This window comes from Hydra vulgaris, chromosome 10 (assembly GCF_038396675.1).
Source record: "Hydra vulgaris chromosome 10, alternate assembly HydraT2T_AEP".
Classification (NCBI taxonomy): domain Eukaryota; kingdom Metazoa; phylum Cnidaria; class Hydrozoa; order Anthoathecata; family Hydridae; genus Hydra; species Hydra vulgaris.
The window spans coordinates 15,548,611-15,574,680 of NC_088929.1; the positions used below are offsets into that span (position 1 = coordinate 15,548,611).

The 26,070-nt window shown below is 29.8% G+C and overlaps 1 protein-coding gene across 1 annotated transcript in view; it reads right to left on the bottom strand.

Annotated features, from left to right (window-relative positions):
• The window catches only part of LOC105846408 (heme-binding protein 2), a 52,809-nt gene extending 36,974 nt beyond the window's left edge, over positions 1-15,835 (bottom strand). The window contains exon 1 of the mRNA XM_065807349.1: positions 15,656-15,835. Coding sequence (XP_065663421.1) covers positions 15,656-15,698 — 43 coding nt within the window. The 5' untranslated portion in view covers positions 15,699-15,835. The remainder of the gene's footprint in view (positions 1-15,655) is intronic.
• Between the last annotated feature and the right edge of the window lie 10,235 nt (positions 15,836-26,070).

Genomic DNA, 26,070 nt, shown 5'->3' on the forward strand with positions numbered 1-26,070 from the left:
TTAAAAAAGTACATAGTGTAAGCAATTGAATAATAGTAATAAACCATTTCCGTTCTAAATGCTTTCTTTTCTCTCATTTTGAATTCGAAAATTTGTAACTTAACTTAGTTAACTCGCGAAAGTTAAGAATTTTTGCAGAAAACTAAAATATAAACAAAATTAAAATAAATGCTTCGTTGCATATATGTTTATTTGAGACTAGGAATCTCGTATTGAACATGTGTTGCAAATGAAATACAACAGGGACTCGAACACGGCAATTTTTTTTTATTGATGTTCTCCCACTTGCAATAGTTTACAAGATTTTTGGAAACGGACGGAACGAAAACAGTTTATTTTATTTTTGCGCGCCAACTAAACAAATTCTCTCTAAATAAAAATTCAAAATGGTTTCTGAACCATCTTTTTACCGATAAAGTAACCTACTATCAAAATTGTGGATAGACTCAACCCATGATGCATCTTATAATCTAAAAATTCACACATTGGTTCATAATGTGTATATCCAGAATTCCTGTTTACAACATATAGTTTCGTATGACTAATGTCGTAAATATATATGTATTTCGTTAAAAAACAGTGATTTTTATGTCTATTTTGCTTAAAAATACTATTTAACTGTATTTAAGACATATAGTTGTAAACTGGAATTTGAGATCCAAATGAAATGTATCTTTATAAGTAATAACATCGATAGTTAAGGAAAAACTGTCACTTAGTCTATCCAGCGGATTTTTATAGTTTTTATACTAGTTTTTTAAATAAATTGAACTTCAATATCTATATAACTTTTAAAGAGCAGATTTTATAAAAAAAACGCACGATATGTATTTACACTTTAATAAATATTAAAAGAAAAATGCATAAACTTATATTTATAGCCCTAATTCAATGCTAAAGATGGTAAGTTTACGTAACTTTTCATAAAAATTAAAAAATTGCGGACGTTTTGGACAAAATTTCGTATTTCTTCAAAAAAAGCTTCGGGAGTTTTTATAACAAAAAAAATCGCCGTGGAAACGAAACTAATTACGTGATTTTCACGTGCTCAACGCCACGTCTTAAACACGTGAAGCCGGGTAACAGGCGACCGTGCCCAACACGTGTTGTAACCTAGATAAGTCGGCTGGGAACATTGTATCATGGCCTACTGTTATTATACGGCCTGATTTGTTGCATTTTCCGTAAAAAATTAAGAGGCCAGTTTTATTACGGCTTATTTCTAAATTTTAAATTATGCATGAAAAGTGTTATTAACAACAACAACGATAACAATATATCAGTGAATATTATACAAAGGTGTTGAATAAAATATTGAATTATATTATATATTAATATATTAGTTATATTATAACAATTACTATATAAATATTTGCTTGCATGCATTGGTTTATGTTTTATAGTCATTTAATATGTAATGTATTCTGAACTGATTATTATGTGAATGTATTCTGACTGATTGCCTGTTTCATTATATTCCATTAGAGAGTGGAATAATGAAATAGACACACAAACAGTCTATTATTATTACTGTATATAGTTGAACTGCTTTTTTATGCGATGTTATTTAAGTGGAGATAATTCCAATAATCAATTTAAGTAAACTTTATATTTAAAAATAACTGTTACATTTTTTTGATTTGTTTTAGTAATAAAATGGTTTACAAATGTGTTGTTACAAACTTTAAAACTGGTTACTCTAATGGTTCAAAAAAGCCAACATTTCATTTTCCTGAAGAATATGATTTGTGAGAACGATGGAGATACTTTGTTAATAGAAAAGATTGGGCTCCATCAAAATATTCAGCTATTTGTGTGAATCATTTTGATGAAAAATTTATTAATTAGGGAAAAAGATGCTTGAAATGGAATCTTCTTCCAGTTCGAACTATTCAAACCGATGAAATAGGTGGATTGTCGACTCTAAGGGTTCCAAAGTTGCCCCGAAAAGAACCAACTTTGAGATATTTGGGAAAAGATGAGTTTGAAGATTTTCAAAGTGTTGATAAAATAATTAATCTTGATTCTTTGACAGAACAACATTCTCTGCCAGGATTTACATTTAAAAAAATTCAAGATAGTGTTGTTTATTATAAACTATGTTTTGATGAAAAATCAGGCATACCAACTGTTTTTGAGTCAATAACTGTAAATAAAGATCTTTATGTTTCATTGTCATATAAAGGCTATCATATTTCTTTACCTGAATGGTTTCGTGGTCATAATTGCAAATTAACAAACTGTAGTATGTTAGAAAATTTTCCTGTCTATATTAGAAATAAAGCCAACGATATGAATTCAATTTTGACAGAGTTAAATAAAATTAGATACCACTCTCCTCAAGGCAGACCTCTATATTCTGCATCCATTATACGTTATGCGCTAATTTTACGTCACACTTCAGCACAGTCTTATAAGTTATTGTTACAACAACTACCTTTACCATCTTTTAGTTTACTTAAAAAAATCCAAAGTAGTGATATAAATGGGTATAAAGCTATAACAGTTTTGTTACAAAAACATTATGTATCAAGTGATTGTGTGCTTCTTGTGGATGAAATGTATCTGCAGATTCAGGCCAATATCAAAGTGGGAATATTTATTGGTGAAGATCCAGAAAGTAATCTTTATAATGGTGTTGCTGTTTTTATGATTTTAGGGCTTCAAAAAGCTACTCGTTATGTTGTGAGATCATCACCTGAAATTGGCACAACAGGATCATGGTTGAAAAAAGAAATTGATGAGTGCATTACCTCATTGTGCCAATCAGGTTTTAAAGTAAGAGCTATTGTTACAGATAATCATTCTACCAATGTTAATGCATTTTCAGAGTTACATAAATCATATACTGGAGATGGAAAACTATTTATTTATCATCCAGTTTATAATGGAGTTTTAAAAACATATCTATTATATGATATAATCCATTTAATAAAAAATGTTAGGAATAACCTGCTGAATGGAAAAAAATTTGTTTTTCCTTCTTTTTCGTTTGATTTCTTCAGAGACAAAGTTGAAGTTTTAGCTGGTTTTATTTCTTGGGATTTATTTCATAGAATTTATAAAAAAGACCAATTATTAAATGGAAACTTGAAAAAACCAAGGAAAATTAATTATCAGGTCACTCATCCTGGAAACAATAAACAAGACGTTAACCTTGCATTAGCAATTTTTGATAAAACAGCTACAGCTGCGATACTAAGTTATTTTCCTGAAAGAAATGATGCTGCACAATTTTTACCATTGTTTCATAAGTTATTTATCACACTTAATTCAAAGCAGATGTTTAATACACCCAATCAGCTCGGCAATGCTGCTGTAAAAGGAGATAAAAAAAACCCACATTTTATAGAGAAATAGCAAATTGGATTGAAATTTGGTCAACATGTGAATATTTTACTTTATCCAAAAAAACTCTCATGCTCTTATCACATTATTACGTGCAACTGCATCTCTTATTGATGATTTGCTTGAAGAAAGCTATACATTTGTTCTTACTTCCAGGTTACAAAGTGATCCTTTGGAGCTACGCTTTAGTAAGACTAGACAAATGAGCGATGGTCTATTTCTTGTAAGTCTTTTAGAAGTTTGCAACAGTGAAAAGATTTTAGCAGTAAGAAGTCTTCTAAAGGAAGATATTAATTTCTGGGATGAAAATATTTATCAAACATTTGAATACTCTACATTAGAAAACATTATGCAAGATTGTTGTCTTCAGAGATATTAGAGTGTCAGCTTTCTGAAGATAGCATGGAAGTTGCTGTTGTTATAGCAGGCTACATTGCTAAAAAATTGAAAAAAAGATTTAAATGTCTATCTTTGTGGTCAAAAAATGGTTTCTTCAGACTTAGATGTTTTTAATAACAAATATCTGAAAATATTATGCAGAGGTGGACTTATATGGCCAAGTCAATCCTTGTTTGATTTTATTTGTCATTTTTTCAGATATTATTTCTCCTATTCTTATCAAACATAGCAGTTATTCTTTATCAATTAAAAGTTTTGCAGAACAAATTTTCAAGATTTATTATAGCAGTGTTGATTTTACATGCGAGAATCACCAAGAATGGGGAATTAAATATGGATCTCGAATTGTTATTAATGCTTTTATAATAATTTACAAAAAGAAACTACAGATTCTGTAAGAAAAGATCAGGTAAATGAGTTTAAAAAAAGACAAAAAACTGATAGCTAATGCTAATAAAAGATTTTTTCTCAAATCCTTAATACATATAAAATTACAAACCTTTGTTTTTATTTCCTCATAAGAGTTGTAAGTAGTCTTTGCAATTTTTAAGTTTGATTTAGAAGCATTTTGATACATAGCTATTTGAGAGCCTATCTCACATAGCTATTTGAAAGCCCATTTCAGTATTTCATGTTATTGGAATATACTGAAACAGGGAATCAGTTAGCGAATAATATTGTATAGCATAATGTAATTACATGATGATAATCTCAAGTATTCCTCGACCATCTCAATAAAATAAACATTTGCCGTAAAAAAAACTGGCCTCTTAATTTTTTACGGAAAATGCAACAAATCAGGCCGTATAAAAACAGTCGGCCATGATTATACCCGCGACCTAAATCAGGTTCCATTAGTGGCATGACCACATGAGTACCCTAATTTTCTACACGGTTTTCATCTTTACCTAGATACGGTTTGATACTAAGACAGTATTTGGTCTTAAGATCAGCTAAAATCCAGAATTTGATTCCAAACTTGTCCGGACATATAATGTGTAAAGAGACACCGATCTTTAGTTGGAAACAAAATTTTTGACTGTTTTCTACAAATCTTGTCAGCACCCATCATGACATAAGAGCATATTTATCACTTTGGAGGAGCTCTCTACGTTCTGGAGGTTGTATCAAATCTAATGTTTTTTATGTCTTCAAATTGAGAACGAGGCATAGTTTCTATACAAGCTTTGTTGCCATATTTTTCAGACCATGGGAATTTAACTGGAAAATTTCTAGCGTTCATGCATCCGCAAAGATATATTAGGTCTATGTTCAACGTCGCTTATATTCCATCCTTCATTTGAAAAATTAGCAGATAAAATTGTACATTTTTTGATGAAGCGTGTAAACCCTTCATCCATAATTAGTCTAAATGCATCAATAGGTGTCAAAACATTACGACAATAAGAAGTTGCTCCGTTTTTGGCAGTAAACACATTTTGAGTTTGAAATCTTCCAATTACCTCAACTATTGACGCAATAGTCCATTTTAAATCATCTCTTCGAGTTTTAACAGTTAAATCATTACTTCCACCGCATGAATTTTCTTCTACGTCATCATTGCTACTACTTTCTGAATTTTAAATGAAAGTATTACTTTCATTGCAATCAGAAAGATTATCTTCAAGAACATCTGCCTTGTCATTTTCTGTCAATTTCCGAGAGTTCTTGTAATATGAACAAACACTGTTGCACCGACACACTTTTCAGACGTTGATATATACTTGATTGGTCATTGGAATTTAAAGAGGATGTCCTGCAACAGAGGTTTTTTATGATGAAGCACTATCAGTGTTTGTCGAACTTAAGCGTTTCATTTTAATATCTATAGCTTTAATGATATTTTTTTTTACAGGTCAATACAGTAGTAAGTTCATAATGTAAAGCAGTAATATTAGTGTACTTGTGGTAGCAGCATATTTATACTAAATAGGCGTAAACAATATTTTATTTTGTTTGCTAATGTTTCATTTTTTATTTCGGTTTAAATAATCTGTATAAATATGCTTGTAAATCAACTTTAGGCAAAATATGCTACTAAAGCTTTTACTAAGAGTAAAACACGCCGTAATTTGGGCATAAAACCTATATATAAATATGTAGGGTGAAAGAAATTTTTATTAAGTCTAAAGCATATAAATATTAATTTGGATCAATTGATCCACTTTGGGGTTTCTAGGTATATAAAAAACCTAAGGCGTCTAGTGTCTAGTATAAAATATCTCTCATAATCATGATGTAGAAAGTCAATGTGTTTTTAACATAGTTTGATGTATGAAAACTGTAACTGTTCAGTGACAGATGTTCATAAAACTGCAATTACTTTGCGAACGGTAAATAACTTTTTTTTAAAATTTAGATTTGGTTTTTTGTGTTAGACCACTAATAAAATAAAATCCTTTAAAAATTACATTTTGGAAAATATTTTTATATAAGTTGAGTAAAATTTTCATTTTAATGACAATTTTTTATTTTTTATTTTTGACTATTAAATGGCTTGAGAAATTTGGTCCCGAAAACCCTAAAATAGGGTTACTTCGTTGCGATGAATATCTCAAAAACTATGTATGGTATCAACTTGAAATTTTTCAGACTTGCTTTTAATATAATAAAAAAAAACCTTTACCAAAACAAAAGAAAAACATTAAAAAGTTTTTTTTTTAATAAAAAAAACACTTTGAAAACAAAAAAGGGGCATTTTTGACCATATTTGGACTTTAATATCTTTTTATCGAGTTATCATAATCCAATAAAAGTGGTAGGGGACATCCATAATAACTAAAGGAACAACTCATGAAAATTTTATGAAAATCGGTTAAGAGAATCAGGAGATAATAACCGCAAAGTCGTGAATTTTAAAGAACTGAGAAAAACACATTTAAACAAAAAAAAAAACATTAAACACTTCAAATAAAAATATATTGACAAATATTATCTTATTATAAACGTGTTGTGGAGTAAAACTAACGCAAAATTAAAATAAAATATGTTTAAAATAAAGTTATTATATTAATCACTTTATTTTCTTCCTCATCTTTGTCCAAAAATCCCTAATGAATACTTCGTAACTGCTTTCGCCTGCTTTTTTCCTTTTCATTGCATTTTTTTTTCATATTTCTAACTCTTTTCAAATCAGACGATGCCAAAAAATTTGATGCCCTGGTTTTAAATATAGTTCAAAAACTCTATTAATACCATTAACTCCATCATTGAAATTAATGATTGCAGAACAGCAACATAAATTTAATACATCAATTCTAACAAAAACATCTTTTGGACAACGTTTCCAAAACTAAAGCATTTAAAGACTCGTTGTTATTTTGTGTTGATCCATGTAGACTGCACCAAAAGCATTTAATAATAAACAAAAAGTAGTTTTAGAGTAGCAGTCACCAAAAATGAAGTTTTTTTGTCCTAATTTTTATGGTGTTTTGTGGGATAACTTCTTTTTTAGCTACGTAGCAACGGATTAAACAATCCCTTGCTACGGACAAATTAATGAAAATGCCTAAACCGCATTATTAAAAACTGATTTTTAATAGGGTTAACTTTATTTTTATATAAAACTAATATGAAATTTGTAATCTACGATAATTATATTACTTAAAAGCTTTAAAATTGAAAAAAATGATTTTTTCGATTTTTAATAGTGGTCTACCACCTTAAAAAGGTGCATAGACTTTAAATTATCAAAAAACCACTTTGTTTCAGCCCAGCGGGCGCTAACGTCTATAAGATGTTTATGCAACTCCATACTTATGTCACAAGTCCTTATGATGTTCTTAAGACGCCCAAAGAATGTTCTTTTTCCGCTGAAAATGATATCTTGCAGAAAAAATTTTTATAAACTAGCAGGAAAGTAAGTTTCTTTCTTAATACTTGCAAAAATACAAAAGAGAGAAGACTTAAACATAAGTTTAAATACATTTATTAAATAGACTGTATCTTAATTAAATATCAGTATCTTAATTAAACGTCCCGGTGCCGGTTAGAATCAACGTATCATAATATGTTTATATATATATATATTATTATATATTATTATAATTATTTCATTTATTCAACACCCAATGTAATTTACAAGATAAAAAAAAATACGAAATTTATTTATCGTGATTTTCACTTAAGTATTTTTTCTTCCAGAATTTGTTTAAAATTTCCTCTTTGTTCTCTTGCATTCCAGCACTCTATTGTATACTTCAAAGTTTGTTCAACTCTGGAGGAAATTTCACTTTTAGAAAGTGCTGCTTTTATCTCCTTTTCATTCTGAACTAACTTTTGAAAATTTAACATCCGAAAACGGCATAGGTCCTGGAAGTCGCCAACAAACAAATGTTGAAATAAAGAGTGTTTTAATTGTGAAAAGACAATGTCTGCGGTTGATTTATTATTAAGAAGACGAAGAAACGAGTTTAATTTATTTTGTTAAATACTTTTTGAAATTTCCTGGATTTTAAATTGCAAATTTGAATAGTTTTTACTGTGTTTCGAAACATTTAAAAGCGATTTTAGCGCACTCCTTCCAATTATATCTCGCTTTTTCATCAAAGCAGAATTATTTTCACATAGCTCCATACCAAAAGTTAAGATAGCGACTGCCAAAGATTTATATATATAGGAAATAGAACATGGGTGGGCAAACCGGATTCCAGAATAAATAAGAGTTTTCATTTATTCCAGAATAATAAGAACAACAGCTTTATAGTTAATATATTGTAAATTTTGTTAAACCCATATTTATTAACACGTTTTTTCAGCGTAGTGTAATAAATATATTGAAAATTTTGTCAAATCAATACTTATAATCACAATGTTTCACTACTTATAGTCTGAGGGTAAAGTAATGCAATTACTTTACCCTCGAACTATAGTAATAATACACAGAGTGGCCGCTGAAAACAGCACATCACTGAGATCGGAAGAAGAACTACCAATAAAAACTTATTAAGCTTTTAATTTCTTAAGTTGAAAGAAATATAAACTACACCATGCTGATTCTGACACGCAAAAAAAAAAGCAGATTACTTTCTCGGTATACTTTGAGTTCAGAAGACCAAAATGATAATTTCTTGGACCATTATAATCATCTAAGAATTTAAAGTCTTTGAGTTTTGTTTTATTAGATCTTAGATTGTCACTTCGTATAAGATTTTTTAGTTTTGGAATTCCTATCCAAAAAATATGTATAAGGAAATTCTACTTAATTTTTAAAATTTTGTTTTGAGTTTATTTTGGCATTTTTTAAGAATTTAGAATTTTTTTTCTCAAGATTTTTCAGATTTTTTCTTATATCTACATTGTTGACAAATGGAAATCCTGCCTATATCCATGGATGTTTTATTTTAGTGATGATACATTCTCATTTAGCTTGTTAACATCTATCAACCTTTATGCTTGACTTCGGAGAGTTGTATAGAATATCAATATTTTTTGTAACTCCACTTGGTTCCATATCCGTTGGATGTCGAGTTCCTAAATAATATAAGTTTTGATAAAATATTATAACGAATAACAACAGTATAAGATAACATATAGTATTAGTATAAATTAACTTTAAGTTAACATTAGTGTCTTACAAACTATAATGGTGTAATGAAATAGTGTCAATATTAAAATGTACTTAATTTAGCATGACTTATTTTTAGGTAACTAAAAAATATCTTGAAATCTATAACTCCTAATTTTTTTATTGTCATTCAACAACGCATACCTGAAATAGTAGGCTTAGCTTTATTGATAATCTTTATTGATAGTCTTCTTAGAAGATCTCAAACCAGTTTTTGCACAAAATCTTGGAATTCTGTTAACTCATATTAATATTCAAACACTTGAAATTTTTCAATTTGTATTTGTAAAAAAGTTGAAAAATGTTTTAAAATTTAACGCAATGTACAGACTTCATGTAGCAAATCACAGACTTCATTTAACTTAATAAAACATTTTCATTCTTCTAAATTCTTACGGAAGTTTTGTGAGAAGTTAGTATAAATTTAGTAGTTAGTCATTATTTTTATTTTGGGAAAGAAAAGGTGGGTAAAGTAGGTTAAGGAACCTAGCCTCATCCTCGAGTACATAAGTAAATAAATTAGCAGCAAGGCACACATTTTAATTTTGTATATAAAAGAGTATATATAACTTTTTTCTGTCAATGATGCATATGTTTTGCTGCCAGGGTTGGGGTCAAATACATTTGATCAATTATAAATACAAATATGTTAATTCTAGATTTTCAAATACAAATTTCAATATAAATAATTGAACTTTAAGTTAAAAAAAAACACAAAGATTTTTTCAAGACAAGATTGATATAATGGTATATAAAATAGAAGAATGAAAACAAGTCTTCTAACAAATATCTCGTAAAAACAAAGTTTTATTTTATTTTAGTTTTAAAAATGAAATAATAAAATGAACCTCTTGGTTTTTCCAAAAAAAAACATTAGTTAACCTAGTTTGTGGAATTACAAATACTTGTGAATCAAATACAAATACAAATATAAGGAAATTTTTTTACTAAATACAATACAAATACGTCAAGTGAGCCTATTTTTACCAAATACAAATACAAATTCAAATACAAATATGTATTTGACCCCAACCCTGTTTGCTGTATACATTTTAGTTTGTTTACAATATGGTTTTGAGCATATCTCATTGAACGTTGTATTACTCCATATATTCAATCACTCTAGTGTCATCTGATCGATTTATTCTCTTTTTTTGACAGGTTTTTTAATATTATTGTTTCAATATTTAATAGTTTATTTATTTTAATTTACTATCTTTAAAATTTTTGTCTCTATCTTTTTTATTTTAAAATTAGTTTATATTTGGTCGTTTAATATTTGATATTTAAATAATGGTAATATATATTAATATGGTTGTTTTATTTTATTTGTTTACTTTATTAAGGTGACGCTCTATTTCTAGTTTTTAACTAAATAAGTGACACCAAACTTAATTTCGTAATTATAATTAACTTTGTAGTTTTTACTTTTATGGTTAAATAAATGAAAAAATATATATAAACCAATATTTGCAATCTTTGAGAGTGTGGTAAGTACTTTATCGATGCTATCATTTTGGTTGCGCGCCGCTGTACTTTTTCCAGCGTTTCAATGTCATACTTTAGAAAAGGAGACAGAAATTGAATTGCGAACTCAAGATGCGGTTGTATGAAGTTGTATACAATAAGCGTCATACCACGAGGTCTTGTTCAATCTTAGTAACTGTAAGCTAGTATTTGAGACTACTCCACAGCTTTGATTAGATCGTCATGCAAGGTTAACTCGCCTTCTTGAGATTTAAAGATGCTTGTGATTTTTTATCATCCGCCTATTTTAAAATCTAAAATATTAAAATGTATTTTGCCAAAGCATTTGAAACCGTTTCAAATTGCCAACCGTTATTGGCAATCTAAAAGTCACAGTTTGATTTACTTAAAAAATACCGAGTATCCTGTATTCTCTCAGTTTATTTAGCAAACGTTGATGAGGAATTTTTTCAAATTAACGTTATTAAAATTACTCTGGAAGCTAAACCTAGGTAAACAGTCTGGATCAGTATGTCGCATACCTCCATGAGATTGCTTTTGAAGCTTGGTTTAAGTACAAAGTCGTGCGGAGATTTCAAAATTTGTTGATAACATAATAATACATTAATCTATCCTGAATAAAACCTTCTTGGATTTTGAAGAGGTTAGTGATACCGGCCTGTAGGTTAAAGCGTTGATTTTGCTGCCTTATCTGAAAATTAGCGTTACTTTTTATTCGTTCCGGGACGTCTCTAGTTGCGGTTGCTTTCTCAAAAATAAGCACTATTGGAAACGAAGCAGGAAAAGTTTTCAAGATATTCGAGTGAACACCATTGTTACCCAATTTTTTAGTTCAAATTAGATCTTAAGCCTGGTTTCAAACTCTTTAACAGCTATGTCGCTTTGAAAAAGATATATTTATAGAAGCCGTGGCGCAGTGATTTGTGTTTTGGCTCATAACTTTCATAACTGTATTCAAAAAGTATATTTGGATTCCGTATCTTGTCAAACTTTGCATTGAACCTTCTGGCTCAAAACCAAACGCCGACTGTACAATACTTGCATTTGACAGTGTTTCCAGTTTTAGTTGATCCGCTTAACATTTCAAGACGTTTGATAAAATTAAAAATGGGTTGATTTGCTCTCGTAGGTGTCTCCTAAGTCAACATCACCAACTTCACTAGTTTGGACACATTTTTGGATGCAGCTACACTTACCTTTCGAAGTGTATAATGATAGTGTTGACCAGATGCTAAATATTTTGTCCAAAGTTTGTGCTTCTTGTCAACTGCGGCAATAACTTCTGGTATAATTCAAATTTCGTTTTTTGCGGAAAAAGGTCTTTTTGTTGTCGGGATATGGTGCGTGATTGCTACGTTGTGTTTACGGTATATATATATTGTAGCTTTAAGATCTGCTGTAGTATGCAGAGACAATGTCTCATAACCCGCAAAATATATATATATATACATGTATATATATATATATATATATATATATACATATATATATATATATATATATATATATATATATATATAAATTAGTAAAAACTTTTAACACATCAGTAGGCTCATCAGGAAAAAGCTTCTGACTGATGAGCTTACTGATGGCGAAACAAATTGTTGAAGAAAATTAGATAAGTGTTTTTACTAATTTACTATTGCTCTATTCTTCAAGAATATTGAGCACTCTATTTGTAGAATACACTAACATAATTTATATATATATATATATATATATATATATATATATATATATATATATATATATATATGTATGTATCTATATTATATATATATATATATATATATATATATATATATATATATATATATATATATATATATATATATATATATATATATATATATATATATATATATATATATATATATATATATATATATATATATATATATATATATATATATATATATATATATATATATTTATCTCCGTTTACCAAAGTTGTTTAACACAGAAAATTGTTTATTTAAACAATTTTCTGTGTTAAACAACTTTGGTAAACTTAGATAAAAAAAACTAAGTTTATTTAGTTTTCTATGTTGGCTTTTATAAACAAAAATCTACAATTGTCATGGTTTATTTTATACTTTTTCTAATATTTCAGGTCTTGGATTTATACTTTGGTACTATATAGTTATTTGTTTTTTATTTTTATTTAATTATTTATTATATGGATTTTATACTAATTTCTTATAGTAAATGACTTATTTAGCAACTTTTTAGCTTCCACTTCAATCATAATGAATGTAAAAATCATAGAACTTGATAAAATTGATAGAAATTGGTGAAAATGGAGATGGTCATAACCATTTTCCTTATCAAAACATCAAAATGGAAGTTATTTGACTTTAAAGAACAACAAACAGTTAAGTAATTTTGTAATTAATTTTTCATTCTTCAATGTCTTTGCATGTTAAGTACGTCACAAAAACAGTTAAGGATTGCTATATCTTATGCTTATTCACCATAAAAAAAAAATAAAAAAATTAGATTTTTAGTTAAAAATATTACTAATTTTAAAGTTTTTAATTTAAGATTGTATTTAAATGAGGTTTAACCTCATTTAAATACAAACATGCAAACATGGTCTTTAAAGACATGATCTTCATGTCATCAAAGGCCATGCTTACTATAATTTAAGTTGTCACACCAAAGTTTTAAAAAAAGATCAGTTTTCAGATTTTATTGCATAAAAAATGACATATTTTTTAAACTAAAATAAATATTTTTAAAACAATGACTATTAATTTTGAAATTCTTATTTATAATGTTTAACTTTTTTTATTTTTGTGATTTTTTTTTTTAAAACATTTAAATCTCTTTATATGTTCAAGATTCTTAAAGCACCTAAAAAATATTTTTTTTTGTTAAAAAAAAAAAACTTTCATATCAAATGTTTCCTTATTAAATATAGCAGTCCAAAGCTATACGACTTAACAATACAAAAACGTTGTCTACAAATTGACGTCAAATTGTCTTCAAAATAATTTGACGTAGTGCAAAACTTAGTTCAATATAAAAACGTTAATAACGTTCATTCAAACTTTTAGTTAATATCTCATCCATTTGAACTTTGCTAGTAAACTTAAATTAATTCGTTATTAATAAGTCGTACTATATGTGATATGTCGTTACATATATTGCTTTTATTAGTGATACATGACTTGCATTTAAACTCACATTTTGAAAAAACATTTGTTCTATTAAAAATTCCGTAATGGAATTATTCTTTCAAGTTGGTAAACCGTCACTATAAAATCCCAAAATAATAATATGAGTAAATAAGCAACTAAATATATATAAAGAAAAGTGCTTATAAATTAGTAGAAAACAATAATACACACACACATATTAAATATATATATATATATATATATATATATATATATATATATATATATATATATATATATATATATATATATATATATATATATATATATATATATAAAAACGCGCATTGGATATTAACATATATTGTTGTTAATATCTAAGGTTATGTACAATAATTTTAGCTTTTAATTTATTCCTTAAAACAATTTAATTTTTAATTTTCATTAAGCATTGCAAGGTTTGATTTTGCAATGTTTATTGAAATAAAAAATATTTTATGCAAAAAATTCTTACTTGCATCTAGAGGATAATCTATAAATCTTTGTTGCCTGAGACACAAACACAAGATTAAAAATAAAGCAGCAATTGCTAACGTATTCATACATTAATCTACAAGTTAGTTCATCAGTTGAGAGTTGTCAAATATTTTTTAAAGATTATTTTTAGATTTTTAAGAATTATAAAATTTATTTCTAAGAGGATTATATCATAATATATATCATATAATTTTATGGTGCCTAAAAATAATAGGAAGAAAAAACACATCAAACCGCTAATACTATTTAAAATTTATCAAATACTATAAAAAGTATTTACAGTATCAATCAACATCTTATGACAACAAATTACATTAATTGAGATAATTAGCAATTAAATGTTTCTTTCATTAGTTAAACAGTTATAAAAGTACGCTGTCCTTTTTATTATGAATGACCTCAAGTTGATTTTTTTTTATGTAAATATTTATATTTTTGACCAAATTTTTATTTCAGGCCAACTCTAAATCTCTAGCCTAAAGACCATTTCATCATTTGCTTGAAAGTATTCGAAGAATGTTTTTTAGTCTTTTTTGAGTTTAGAGTGTTTTTTTATAACTGTCTGTCGTTCAATATTTTATTTAAGTTAGTTTAAATAAGACGCTAAAAGATGATAAAATGACAAAATATATAAATACAACATTAACAATATACAATTTTTTTTATTTTTATTTATTTCAGACAAAAGTAGAAGTACAAGGTAAAATAAACATTATTCAATTATTACTTTAATGCATACACAGCCGCATTGTTTCTAGCGCAGGAGACAAGCTCGTTTTTAAGACTACTGCAGTTAAGCAATTAGGTATCTAGAGTTGACAGACCCAGCTCATTAAACATAATTTTAAAACTCTTGAATACTTGTTATAGCCAAAAAATATATTAGCACATTTCTTGTGACAAGATCTAGATTCAACAAAATATTTACGTTGAAGTTAAGCTACAAAGCCGCATCGTGCAAACAGAGGCAGTACGCCTTAAATAACTGTATTTTTACATTAACTGAAATATAATACAAAAATCATGTAAAAATAAAAACTTATCAAGAGTTATAAAACTCTAAATATCGAATAAATAATAAATACTAAACAAACAAAAAATGAACTTTTTGATATATAAATTAAAGTTATAATTTTAATAATTAGCAATAATCAAATAAAAATTACAAACATAAATGCAAAACAAAATTTCTTACCGACGATAAGCCAGACAAAACAAAAACACACTTTAACTTTCATGGCTGAATCAAAAGAAAATTCGTTAAAGTTATCGTTATATTGTATTCGATTTATAAATTATAAAACAAATCGTTTTTAATACATTTAACATTCCCGAAGTTCTTTTAAAGATAATTAATTCTTTTATGCTACTGCTTATATGATTGTGTCACTACATATGAAAATTGTTTTAAAACGTTACTAAAGCTCGTTGAAATAGTTATAATAGGTTGTTTTTCTAAGCTTAAATATAACTTTACTAGTATAGTAGGCATTTAAGAAAAAGAATTATAGCTTATTTTAAAGCTTTTAGCTTCTTTAACATTTTAATTTTAAAAACTAATGAATAAAAGAAATAATATTGCGATAAAACTAACATATCTAAAAATAAATCACACGACCTATGTTTATAAAATAAGAAAAAAATTAAAACAAAATAGAGCTGCCTCTTAGCAAATCTTTTGTGTGTGCGTGTGTGCGTGTGTGTGTGTGTGTGTGTGTGTACCCAAACAGTCATTATTGTTGGATCTACGGCATTCCTCGTTAGTGCAATTAAATAATTTGTTTACTAGATTTGCAGTTCGATCAACCGCTATTTTGCTTTAGTTGACGCAAAAGCATTTGATTTACAGTTAGACCAACTACAACTCAAACTTATATATAATAAGTAGTACATATATAGCAGTACCTATATATGTATATGTGTAAGTACATAAGTATATTTTTGGGGCCAATTGCATTCTTGGATAGTTAGTGCAACTACACTGGATTATAAATAAAACTATTAATAAAATTGCATCAACCAGATTAAATCTGAAAACACAGCTAAAGTGCCTTGTTATACCCTAGTCAAAAAGTCCTATAGGACCAATAGTATTTTGGAACAAAAAAAAAGACAAAACTTTGATAACTATAAATACTATTGAACTTATGCGTTTTAATTTAATAGGGTTTTTATCTAACATTTTTTTGTTCCAAATTCTTATAGGATCCTACTGTAAAGGACTTTTTGACAAGATTAAGCATATTTTTGATTTACTTATTTGTCTTTTTTTAGCTTCTTTAATTATCATTCTACTTTATATTTCTTATACCTTTTATTAAAAAAATTTCTAGATCCTAGAGATTTTTTTTGAAACTTTTTATTTACCTTACTTGTAATATATAGTGGGTGTTTAACAAATATATAAATAAAAAAAATAAAAATTAAGGCAGTTCGCGAGTAGAAAACTTTGTGGTGATTTGTAACAAGGAGAGAAATGGGAGTGTGCAATTAGTATTTAGATTATTATATTTTACACTTTAAATGTAAACAATTTTTTTTGAATAAAAAAGTGTCTAGCCAAATGCAAACCCTTAAATTATAAGTACACTCCACTGCGCATTTATTTATTTAACTCAATTTACAGTCATTTTGTGTTTTCATTATACATTATTACTAATGTAACATAATTGTCATTTGGTCACGTAATTGGGGCAAGATGACTTACTATGCGTTTTACTATCTTTAACTTTATAAAGTTTTAAAAACTACCACCCAGTGGGCGCGCATCGTCCGGGAAACGTCCGTAGACGTATCACAGACGTACCCCGGACGACGCATGCCTACTCGGCAACTACTCTATCTAAAGTATTGCAAAATAAACTTGCGTTGCAAAAAATACCCCTTACTAAGTTAAATCAGTAGAACATCCCCTCATAGCAATAACCCTAGTTGTATTTTATTTTTTTATTCATAAAAAAAAAAACTTGTGCGTATAAAATCACATTAACAAAATATTTATAAAAATTAGCATTTTAAAATACAAGCTTTATATACAGTTTTGTATATAAAGCTTGTATTTCCCCCCATTTTTAAATTTTTTTTTGAGTTGTTATATAAAAACCCATTTTCCCCCATTTGCCAAGTTGCCCAGATTTCCCCATATTAGAACAATGTTCTTTGTATTTTTAATTATGTAGCATTAGTTTACTTTGTAATTCAAAGCAAAATCTGCTTTTGGCCAAGCTGGCTAAATGGGTTAGGTTTTCAATAAATAATATATTATCAAAAAAATAGAAGATGAATAATAAATAAAACATAAATGTCGTGTGTTGTGCAGTACGTGCAGAATCATCTTTCGTTGTTACACAATCTCAGCACCTAAAACAGGTCATTGGGTTTAACGTTGGGTTGTAGGGTCTCAAATGAAGCTGATAAATTTAACTAAACAACTGAGTTGGTAAATTTCAAATACCCTTTCCAAACAAGCACCAAAGAGCATTGTCTGCTACAAAAACTAAATTATCTAAACAGTTCCTGGGTTGTAACTCACTTTTTTGACGACTTTTTTTGTTGATATAGCTGCAATCAACTGTATTTTTAAACCTTTTGAACTAGGTATTTTCATTATTGCTCTACTTGTCTGACTCATTCAGGCAATTTTCTATGAAAATAGTTTAAATTTGTTTCATTTAACTAGACTGACAACCAACTGTAATATATTCGTAATTTCTCCCAACATATTCAGCCCTTTTTTGATTGTTTTCAAGGCTTCTTGTTCACTTTTTTTATCAGAACAATCTTAATATCTTTGTTTTGATGTCAACCAATATCAGTTAACAGTCCGTTTCCATTGTAGTGTTTCCTTGAATTTATTTTTGATAATTTTTTATAGCTCAAAACAAGATTTTATAACCACCTTTTCCGATGAAATATGAACTTTTGCTGGAAACTGATTTGTATGCTATTTTATATTTGACACCGAGAATTTACTCCAGAGTCAGCCAACCGTCATTTTGCTCAGCACATTCAACAACTCTTCATCTGTCATTTGGTGAAGATAAAAAGTAATGTTTTTTTTTCAACTTGTTCAGTTGTACCCCAATAAGAAATCGACTAGCGACTAGCTATATATATATATGTAACAATATATACAACGATTTGGTTACAAGAATCGCTAGCTAGATTAGTTAGCAACTAGCTCGTGACAACTCGTAACAATTAAAACAACGACTTGGCTACAAGTATCACTGGCTAGATAAAATAGCGAATAGAAGTCGTCCATAAAATACGTCACGCTTAATGGGGAGGGGGAGGGGGAGAGGTTAGTGGTTTTGTGACGACTCATACGGGACTTGTAACTAAAGAGTTACGACGTTGTAATGAGAGTGGTTGAGGGAATCAAAAACGGTCAAAAATTTCCTTGACGTAATTTATAGACTTTCCCTCAGCTCGTAAAAGATTGCATTGCACTTTAATAAATTTCTTATTCATATTTATACTACATCAAGATTAATTTTGACAGCACAAGTTCATTCCACTTACTCTTCGATGGTTATCGTTCCACCTAAGGTTCCCAGCATCTTCTCCCTATTCTCCTTATCGAAGCCTAAAAAATAAAAAAATAAATTTTTTTTTAGCTTGTAGAAAGTGTAATAGCGCTATTCCAACTGTAAAAACAAAGAAAAAGAGCTACGCTAAGCCGATAGTTTGCGCTCCTAAAATTTTTATATATAAGATTTTGAAATAAAAATATTTTTAGGTTCAGACGTAAGTCTGGCATGCAACCAGCAAATTTTCGCTTCTTTTGCTTCAAGTTTAAATAAATATCGAAAAGTACAAAAAGAACTATCGTTCCGACTCTATTTATTTTTTAAAGCATTATAGTTGATTAGGGCCCCCAGCTTTAATATACAATACAATTAATTTAATATTGTTTATTTAATAAAAAAAAGTCACTACTTTCTAAGACGTTTGACTTAATTGACTATAACCGATCTATAAATCCTAACCGCCTAATGCGATTAAAGAGTATTAATCTATAAAACAAAACTATTATTTTGACTCTAATATTTACAGTACGACCCTAATGTGTACAATGCGATTATTTTTATACAATACGGTTTTTACAATACGAACAATTGAATGCTTATTTAACAAAAAAATTAAAAATAAATCTCGCAAAATTCTCACACGTAAGACTTAATCGGCTATAATAACCAATTAATGCTCTCTAAAATATAATATTTTGATAAGTTGCTTGTTTAAAATAAAAAAAATTCCGAAATAAAAAGATCAATAGTTTGGAAATAAATTGGTTTTATTTATTTTTTCATGGCTGGTGTAATGTTTCCTGACTTCTGTGTTTGCTCTCAGAGACGCTGATTCCATCAACATCTGTATAATATCAGAGTATTAGCAGTGCCATGTTGCACATGGGTGTTGTCCCTGTTAATTTTTTTAATGTGCATTGTCGAGGCCATATAAGAAGCTATAACTTACGACTTTGGGTTATTTATCAGTATTGAAACAACTGCTTAGCTCATTGCTTAGAATGCCGTGCTCTGACTATGAATGAGTTAAATTCTCTTTAACTTAAGCCATGCACAAAGTAACCAAAATATCAAAAATAACACACTTGAGCAGCAATTATATTTTATCATAATCATTTTTTATCTTTTTTAAAAGAACAACTCTCTTGAGAAAAAAAATTATTTTCTTATTGCAAGAAACCAATGTAAAAAGGTGCTGTCTTATGCTATGCTCAATTAATCTCAGTTTACTAAATCTTGTATTTTTTCACAGAAGTTAAGCTCTACAGAGATTTACAAAGTTTTCAACAACATTATTAACAAAGGTAAGTCATTTCAACTCTAGTTCATGGGGCTGGTCTTATTTCCTCTCTCAAGGAGAAGTCAGAACTATTTGCAAACAACTTTTTTCTAATTTGACTCTTGATTCTTATGCCCATACTTTTCCTGCCATTTCAGTGAAACAAGTTAACCTATTGTTAGACATTTAAATTACTCTAACTTTAATTGCTAAAGTTGTATCTCAATTAAACTCTTCAACGGCTTGTGGTCTAGACAACATCCTGTTATAGTCTCACAAAAGCGTTCTTCAGAACTCTCTTTAATTTTATCTAAACTATTTAATAAGAGCGTGAATGAATCTTTTTATTCTGTATCATGGAAAATCTAATTTTCTCATTAGAAAAAAAAATTTCTAATTGGAAAATAGTATCTATCGTTCTAATTTTTAAAAACTCTAGAAAACATTAAAACTGCTACCAACTATTGTCAGATCAATCTTTCTGTTATTAGCAATGTCTTTAAGTCTTTGATTAACAAATTTCTAACATCCCATCTTGAATCTTATAATAAACTAAAAGACAATCAATAAGATTTTTGATCTACTCATTCTACTTCATTTGAGCATCAGATGGAGGCAGCCAAGCAAGAGCTCTTGCTCTTGCTCTTGACATATCTCTAGCTTTATATATAAATAGCTTTTAATATAGTTTTGTAAGCTAGTCTCCTCCATAAGCTTGCTTTATTTGTGTTATCTGGAAAAGTTGAGGTGATCAAATCTTTTCTTTCTAACCGCTATATTAAAGTCATCCTCAAAGGCCAACACTCTTCTTCATTTCAAATGACTATTGGGATAACTCAAGATTCTATCCTTGGTTCTGTTTTGTTTCTTATCTACATTAATAATCTTCCTGACAATCTTAAATTTAAAGTGATTCTACTTGCTGGTGACTCAACTTTATAATTATGTCTTGACAATAAGTCACATGAGTATAAAGTTGAGTCACTGTATGAGTATAAAGTCAGAAAGGCATTCTTTTGATCGCATATAACAAGCAGCTGATTTTGAATCTGATCTCACTTCTGTAACAAATTGGGGCTTGAAGTGGCTTGTGAACTTTAACTCCAACAAAACTCAATTATCCACTGCAAATAACTATCGCAATACTGTTGACGATCCTATATTAATGAATGACATCTCTCTAATTGAGTCCTCTTCTTTACGTCTTTTCGGATTATCTTTTTCTACTGACCCCTCTTGGAAGCCATGTATATAAACAATTGAAAAATTAGCATCTGCTAAGGTTGCTTCTTTTTATTGTTTTTGCCATTTTCTTATTCCAGATTCCATTCTCTACCTCTACAACTCTCTTATTTATCCCTGTATGGAACACTGTTGTTTTATTTAGGTTTGTTCTTCTAATGATGCTCTTTTTCTCCTAGACAAGGTCTTGAAGAGAAAGAACATCATTGAACAGAAGCTTGAGCCTCTCTCCCATCGTCGTAAAGTTTTCTTTCACTTCTCAACAAATACTATCACTATCACTCCTCAAAAGAGCTACTATCTCTTGTTCCATTCACCAAAACTTGTACTTGCTTGATTATTCATTCAGCAAAGTCAGATTATTTTACTGTATCTGTTGCTGCATGCTCAAAAACTTTTATTGGTCTTTTTTTTTTTTTTTTTTTTTTTTAACATCTTCGCTTCCAACAAGGCTGCAAGCAGCCACTAATTAAAGTTGGAAGTTACTGAAAAAGAAAAGATAAAGATTGTAGAGCAAGATTACGATTGACGGACAACTTAAAAGGCTGCAAATTATTTGAATCAGGAAAGCAAGATGAAGGAAGCAAATTCAAAAAGAACTGATGTTCGAGGAAAAAAAACTAGACAAATAAGCGTTTTTGGAGCACTTAGGAACAGTCACAGAAAAAGGATGACACTTAATTGAATGACGAGTAACACGAGAATGAATTTTAGTAGATGGCACAAGAGACGCAAGCTCTTTAGAGCAGTGCCCATTATAGTATTTGTAGAAAAGAGAAAGAGAAGCAACATTACGACCATGTGATAATGGTTAGAGGTTGGCTGCAAGAGCAGGTCCAACTATGTTTACAATGCGATTTTGCACCTTGTCTAAAAGAGAAAGGGAATCATTAGAAGATCCGCACCAGATATGGCAACAGTATTCCATACAAGGCCGGATTTGAGATTTATAGAGATAGAGAATAGAATCCGAAGCAAGAAAGTGTCGAGCTCGATAAAGAGATGCAACCTTAGCAGATGCTAATTTTGCAACTGATTTGATATATGGTTTCCAAGAAAGATTAGAAGTAAGAGGTTATCCTAGAAGATGAAGACTTGATGACTCATCGAGTACATCACCGTTCATAAATATAGGAAGATTTAAATTATTGCGATAACAATTGGCTGAAAAAAATTGAGTTTTATCTATATTGAAGTTCACCAGCTACTGTGAGCCCCATGCTGTAGCAGAAGTGAGATCCTTTTCAAGCTTAAATGCCCCTTCCAAGCAATCAGAGGGTGTTGGTTTCTTATCACGACGAGAACAAATGGTAGTATCATCGGCAAACAATGCCACCTTAGATGTGAGAATATCTGGAAGATTATTAATGTAAATTAAAAAGAGTATAGGGCCAAGGATAGAACCTTGAGGAACCCCTGAAGTTACAGAATAAGAAGAAGAGTGTTGTCCATCGAGGACAACTTTTATGCTACGATTGGAAAGAAAGGATTCAATGATCTTAAAGATGTTGCCGGATACACCATAAGAAGAAAGCTTATGGAGTAGACTAGCATGCCAAACGTTATCAAAAGCTTTTGAAATGTCAAGAGCGAGGGTTTTAACCTCTCCACCTTCATCTAATGCACAATAAAACCTGTCAGTTATTACTGTTAGCAAATCAGCTCTAGAACGAGAAGATCGAAATCCATATTGATGGTCAGAAAGTAAGTTATTAGATTCAAGATGAGAAATTAAGTGTTTGGTTATTAAAGATTCAAAAACCTTGCTTATGATAGGAAGAAGACTTATGGGACGGTAGTTAGACGAATCAGATCGCTCACCAGAATTTTTGAAGATAGGGATAACAGATGCCACTTTCCAGCAGGCTGAAAAACAAAACTCTGATAAGCACTTGTTGAATAGCTTTGAGAGTATAGACGACCGCTCCGGAAAACACTTCTGCAAGACAATAACAGGTATGTTGTCCGGGCCACAAGCTGTAGAAGAGTCTAGGCAGGAAATCACTTTAGATACAGATGCTGGAGTGATATGAATGTCAAGCAATGGATCAACCTGTTTGTTGACAATATCAGGTAGAACGCAACTAGTGGAATCAAGAGATGATATTGATGAAATATTTTTAGCGAACAATTCGGATTTGTCTTTAGGTGAGGTGACAAAGTCTGAACCATACAAGAGAGGTGAAACTATAGATTTGCCCTTATTATTGATATTATTAAAGATTCTTCAGAAGTCACGAGAGCCTAATTTTTGAGATGAGATACGAGATTTCATGACCTGAGAATAGCGGGTTTTGGCGTTAGACAAAACCTTTTTACAATGGTTTCTAGCAATAATAAACAGACGTCTGTTTTCTGGAGAAATGTTTTGCTCATAAATATGGAAGTAACGGTTTCTATTGGCAATCGCAGCAGCACAGTGTGAGGAAAACCATGGAGGAGAGTGAGGCTTGACCTGGAATTGTCGATAGGGAATAAAATATTCCATGCCAGCCTGAATCCACGAAGTTATGTAAGAAGCACATTTGTTTACAGGAAGACGAAAGATTTCTACCCAAGTGCCATCACGAAGAAAATCACGGAAAGAATCCCAGTCAGCTTTACCGTAGTTGCAAGAGGTTCGATAATAGGGGGATTCAGGTGATGAAGAAGAATGAGATATTAGTTTTAGAGAGATCAAACTGTGATCAGAAGAACCTAAGGGTGAACATGGAGAAACTGTGCACTGACTAGGATCAGAAACAAGACATAAGTCGAGTAGAGAAGGTAGATGATTCGGGTTGTCAGGAAAGCGAGTTGGAAAGTTGACTATTTGAGTTAGGGATTGAGAAAGGCAAAAGTTGTGGGCTTTAATGCCTGCAGAGTCACTGACACTAGAGCCAAGCCATTCAGAGTGGTGAGGATTAAAGTCACTGACAACAACTATATTAGCTGATGGATAAAGAGAGAGGGCTTGGTCAATATGATCAGAAATAACGTCAAAAAGAGTGCAGTCTTGAGATGAAGGAGAGCGATATAGAACAAAGAGAAAGGCAATAGAGTGAAGTAGTGCTAAACAAAAGCACATGAAAGAATAGTCTGTGGATTCAAACCTAGTTTCACGACAAAATGGTGAATTCTTACGAATGTAAATGCCCAGGCCAAGCATGTGACTATTGAAGTCTTTACGAATTAGAGGAAGATAACCATCAACACTAAGATTGCAAGATGAGACACCCGAACTCAAATTAGTCTCACAAAGAGCAAGTAGGTCTGGTGAACTTTGCAAGAGATAAGACTCAACAGAAGAAAAGTTACTTCAAAGACCACGAATATTAGTGAATGATAGGTTTAGAGAACTTGGTGATGATGATGGTTTTTTGTGTATTATAGTTTTTGGTACTTTATTCATTTTTAAATTAGATTGAAGAACTTGACTCAAAGCATAGATAGTACTCAGAACACCGTTTAATAGCCCAAGCAATTGCCTCATTACTACTAATAAACCCTAAGTCGTAACAAAGGGCTCCAAATGTGGCCTCCGCAATGCACACCAAAAGTACACACAGGGACACCATCCATGCGCAACATGGCACTGTTAATACTTTGATATTTTTCAGCTGTTGATGGAATCAGCCTCTCTGAGAGCTACCACAGAGTTCGGGAAACCTGACTAACAGCCGGCCTCAGAACCATAAAATTGAGTCTTAGAGCTGTACCCTCATTAGGAGATAATAGAATGAGTTGCCTAGTCATAAAAACAGAGACACAAGCAAAACCCATGCATTGAGTCAAGAAGATCCAGCACTCAACATCCTAAACTGGAAATAATGTATTAAAAATACATCTGCGCCAGCCTAATAGATGAATGAAGAAGGGGTGCGAGGCTGGTCAACAGATAGAATCTGTTTACCCCTTAACCAGGGGGTGTTTTAAATCGGAGTTGGCATCTCCTAGCCTTTGCCTAAAAAGGCGTATCATACAAGGCAGCAGGGCATGAAGCAGATTGTACTGGGTTACATGTTACCAGTAGCAGGATAACCTGATCTGACTATAAACTTTTATAATTTATTTTATTAAGTTTATTTAAATTTATATAACTTTTTTTTGATACATGCACTTTAATCCAATGAAAATCTCTACCATCTTCCAGGGCCGTTTTTGGAGCGTCGTAGGCTCTAGGCACTTTGCATAAAAATGCAGCTGTAGGCCTTTCTTTCAATTTAAATGTCATGAACACGTTATTCAATTTACATTATTTTTTGATTTTTTATGGCCTACAGTCGCTGTTTGTTTGATTATTCTGCATCTGTACACATGTTATGCCTTAAAGAAATTAAATTGTAACCATTTCATTAATTGTATTTCTCTCACTATCATTACTTTAGTTATGATCATGAAAAGCCATTAAAAATTCAGCAATCTATGGTTTGTTATTTGTTTTAAACGTTTGTTTAAATTTATCAATAGTTTACATTTATTTAAAAATAAAATTCTCAGAATTCCACGTATTATTTTAAAAAGTACGATTTTATTTGGTAGGTATTTTATTAGTTATGATTACGTTTTTGTAAATTA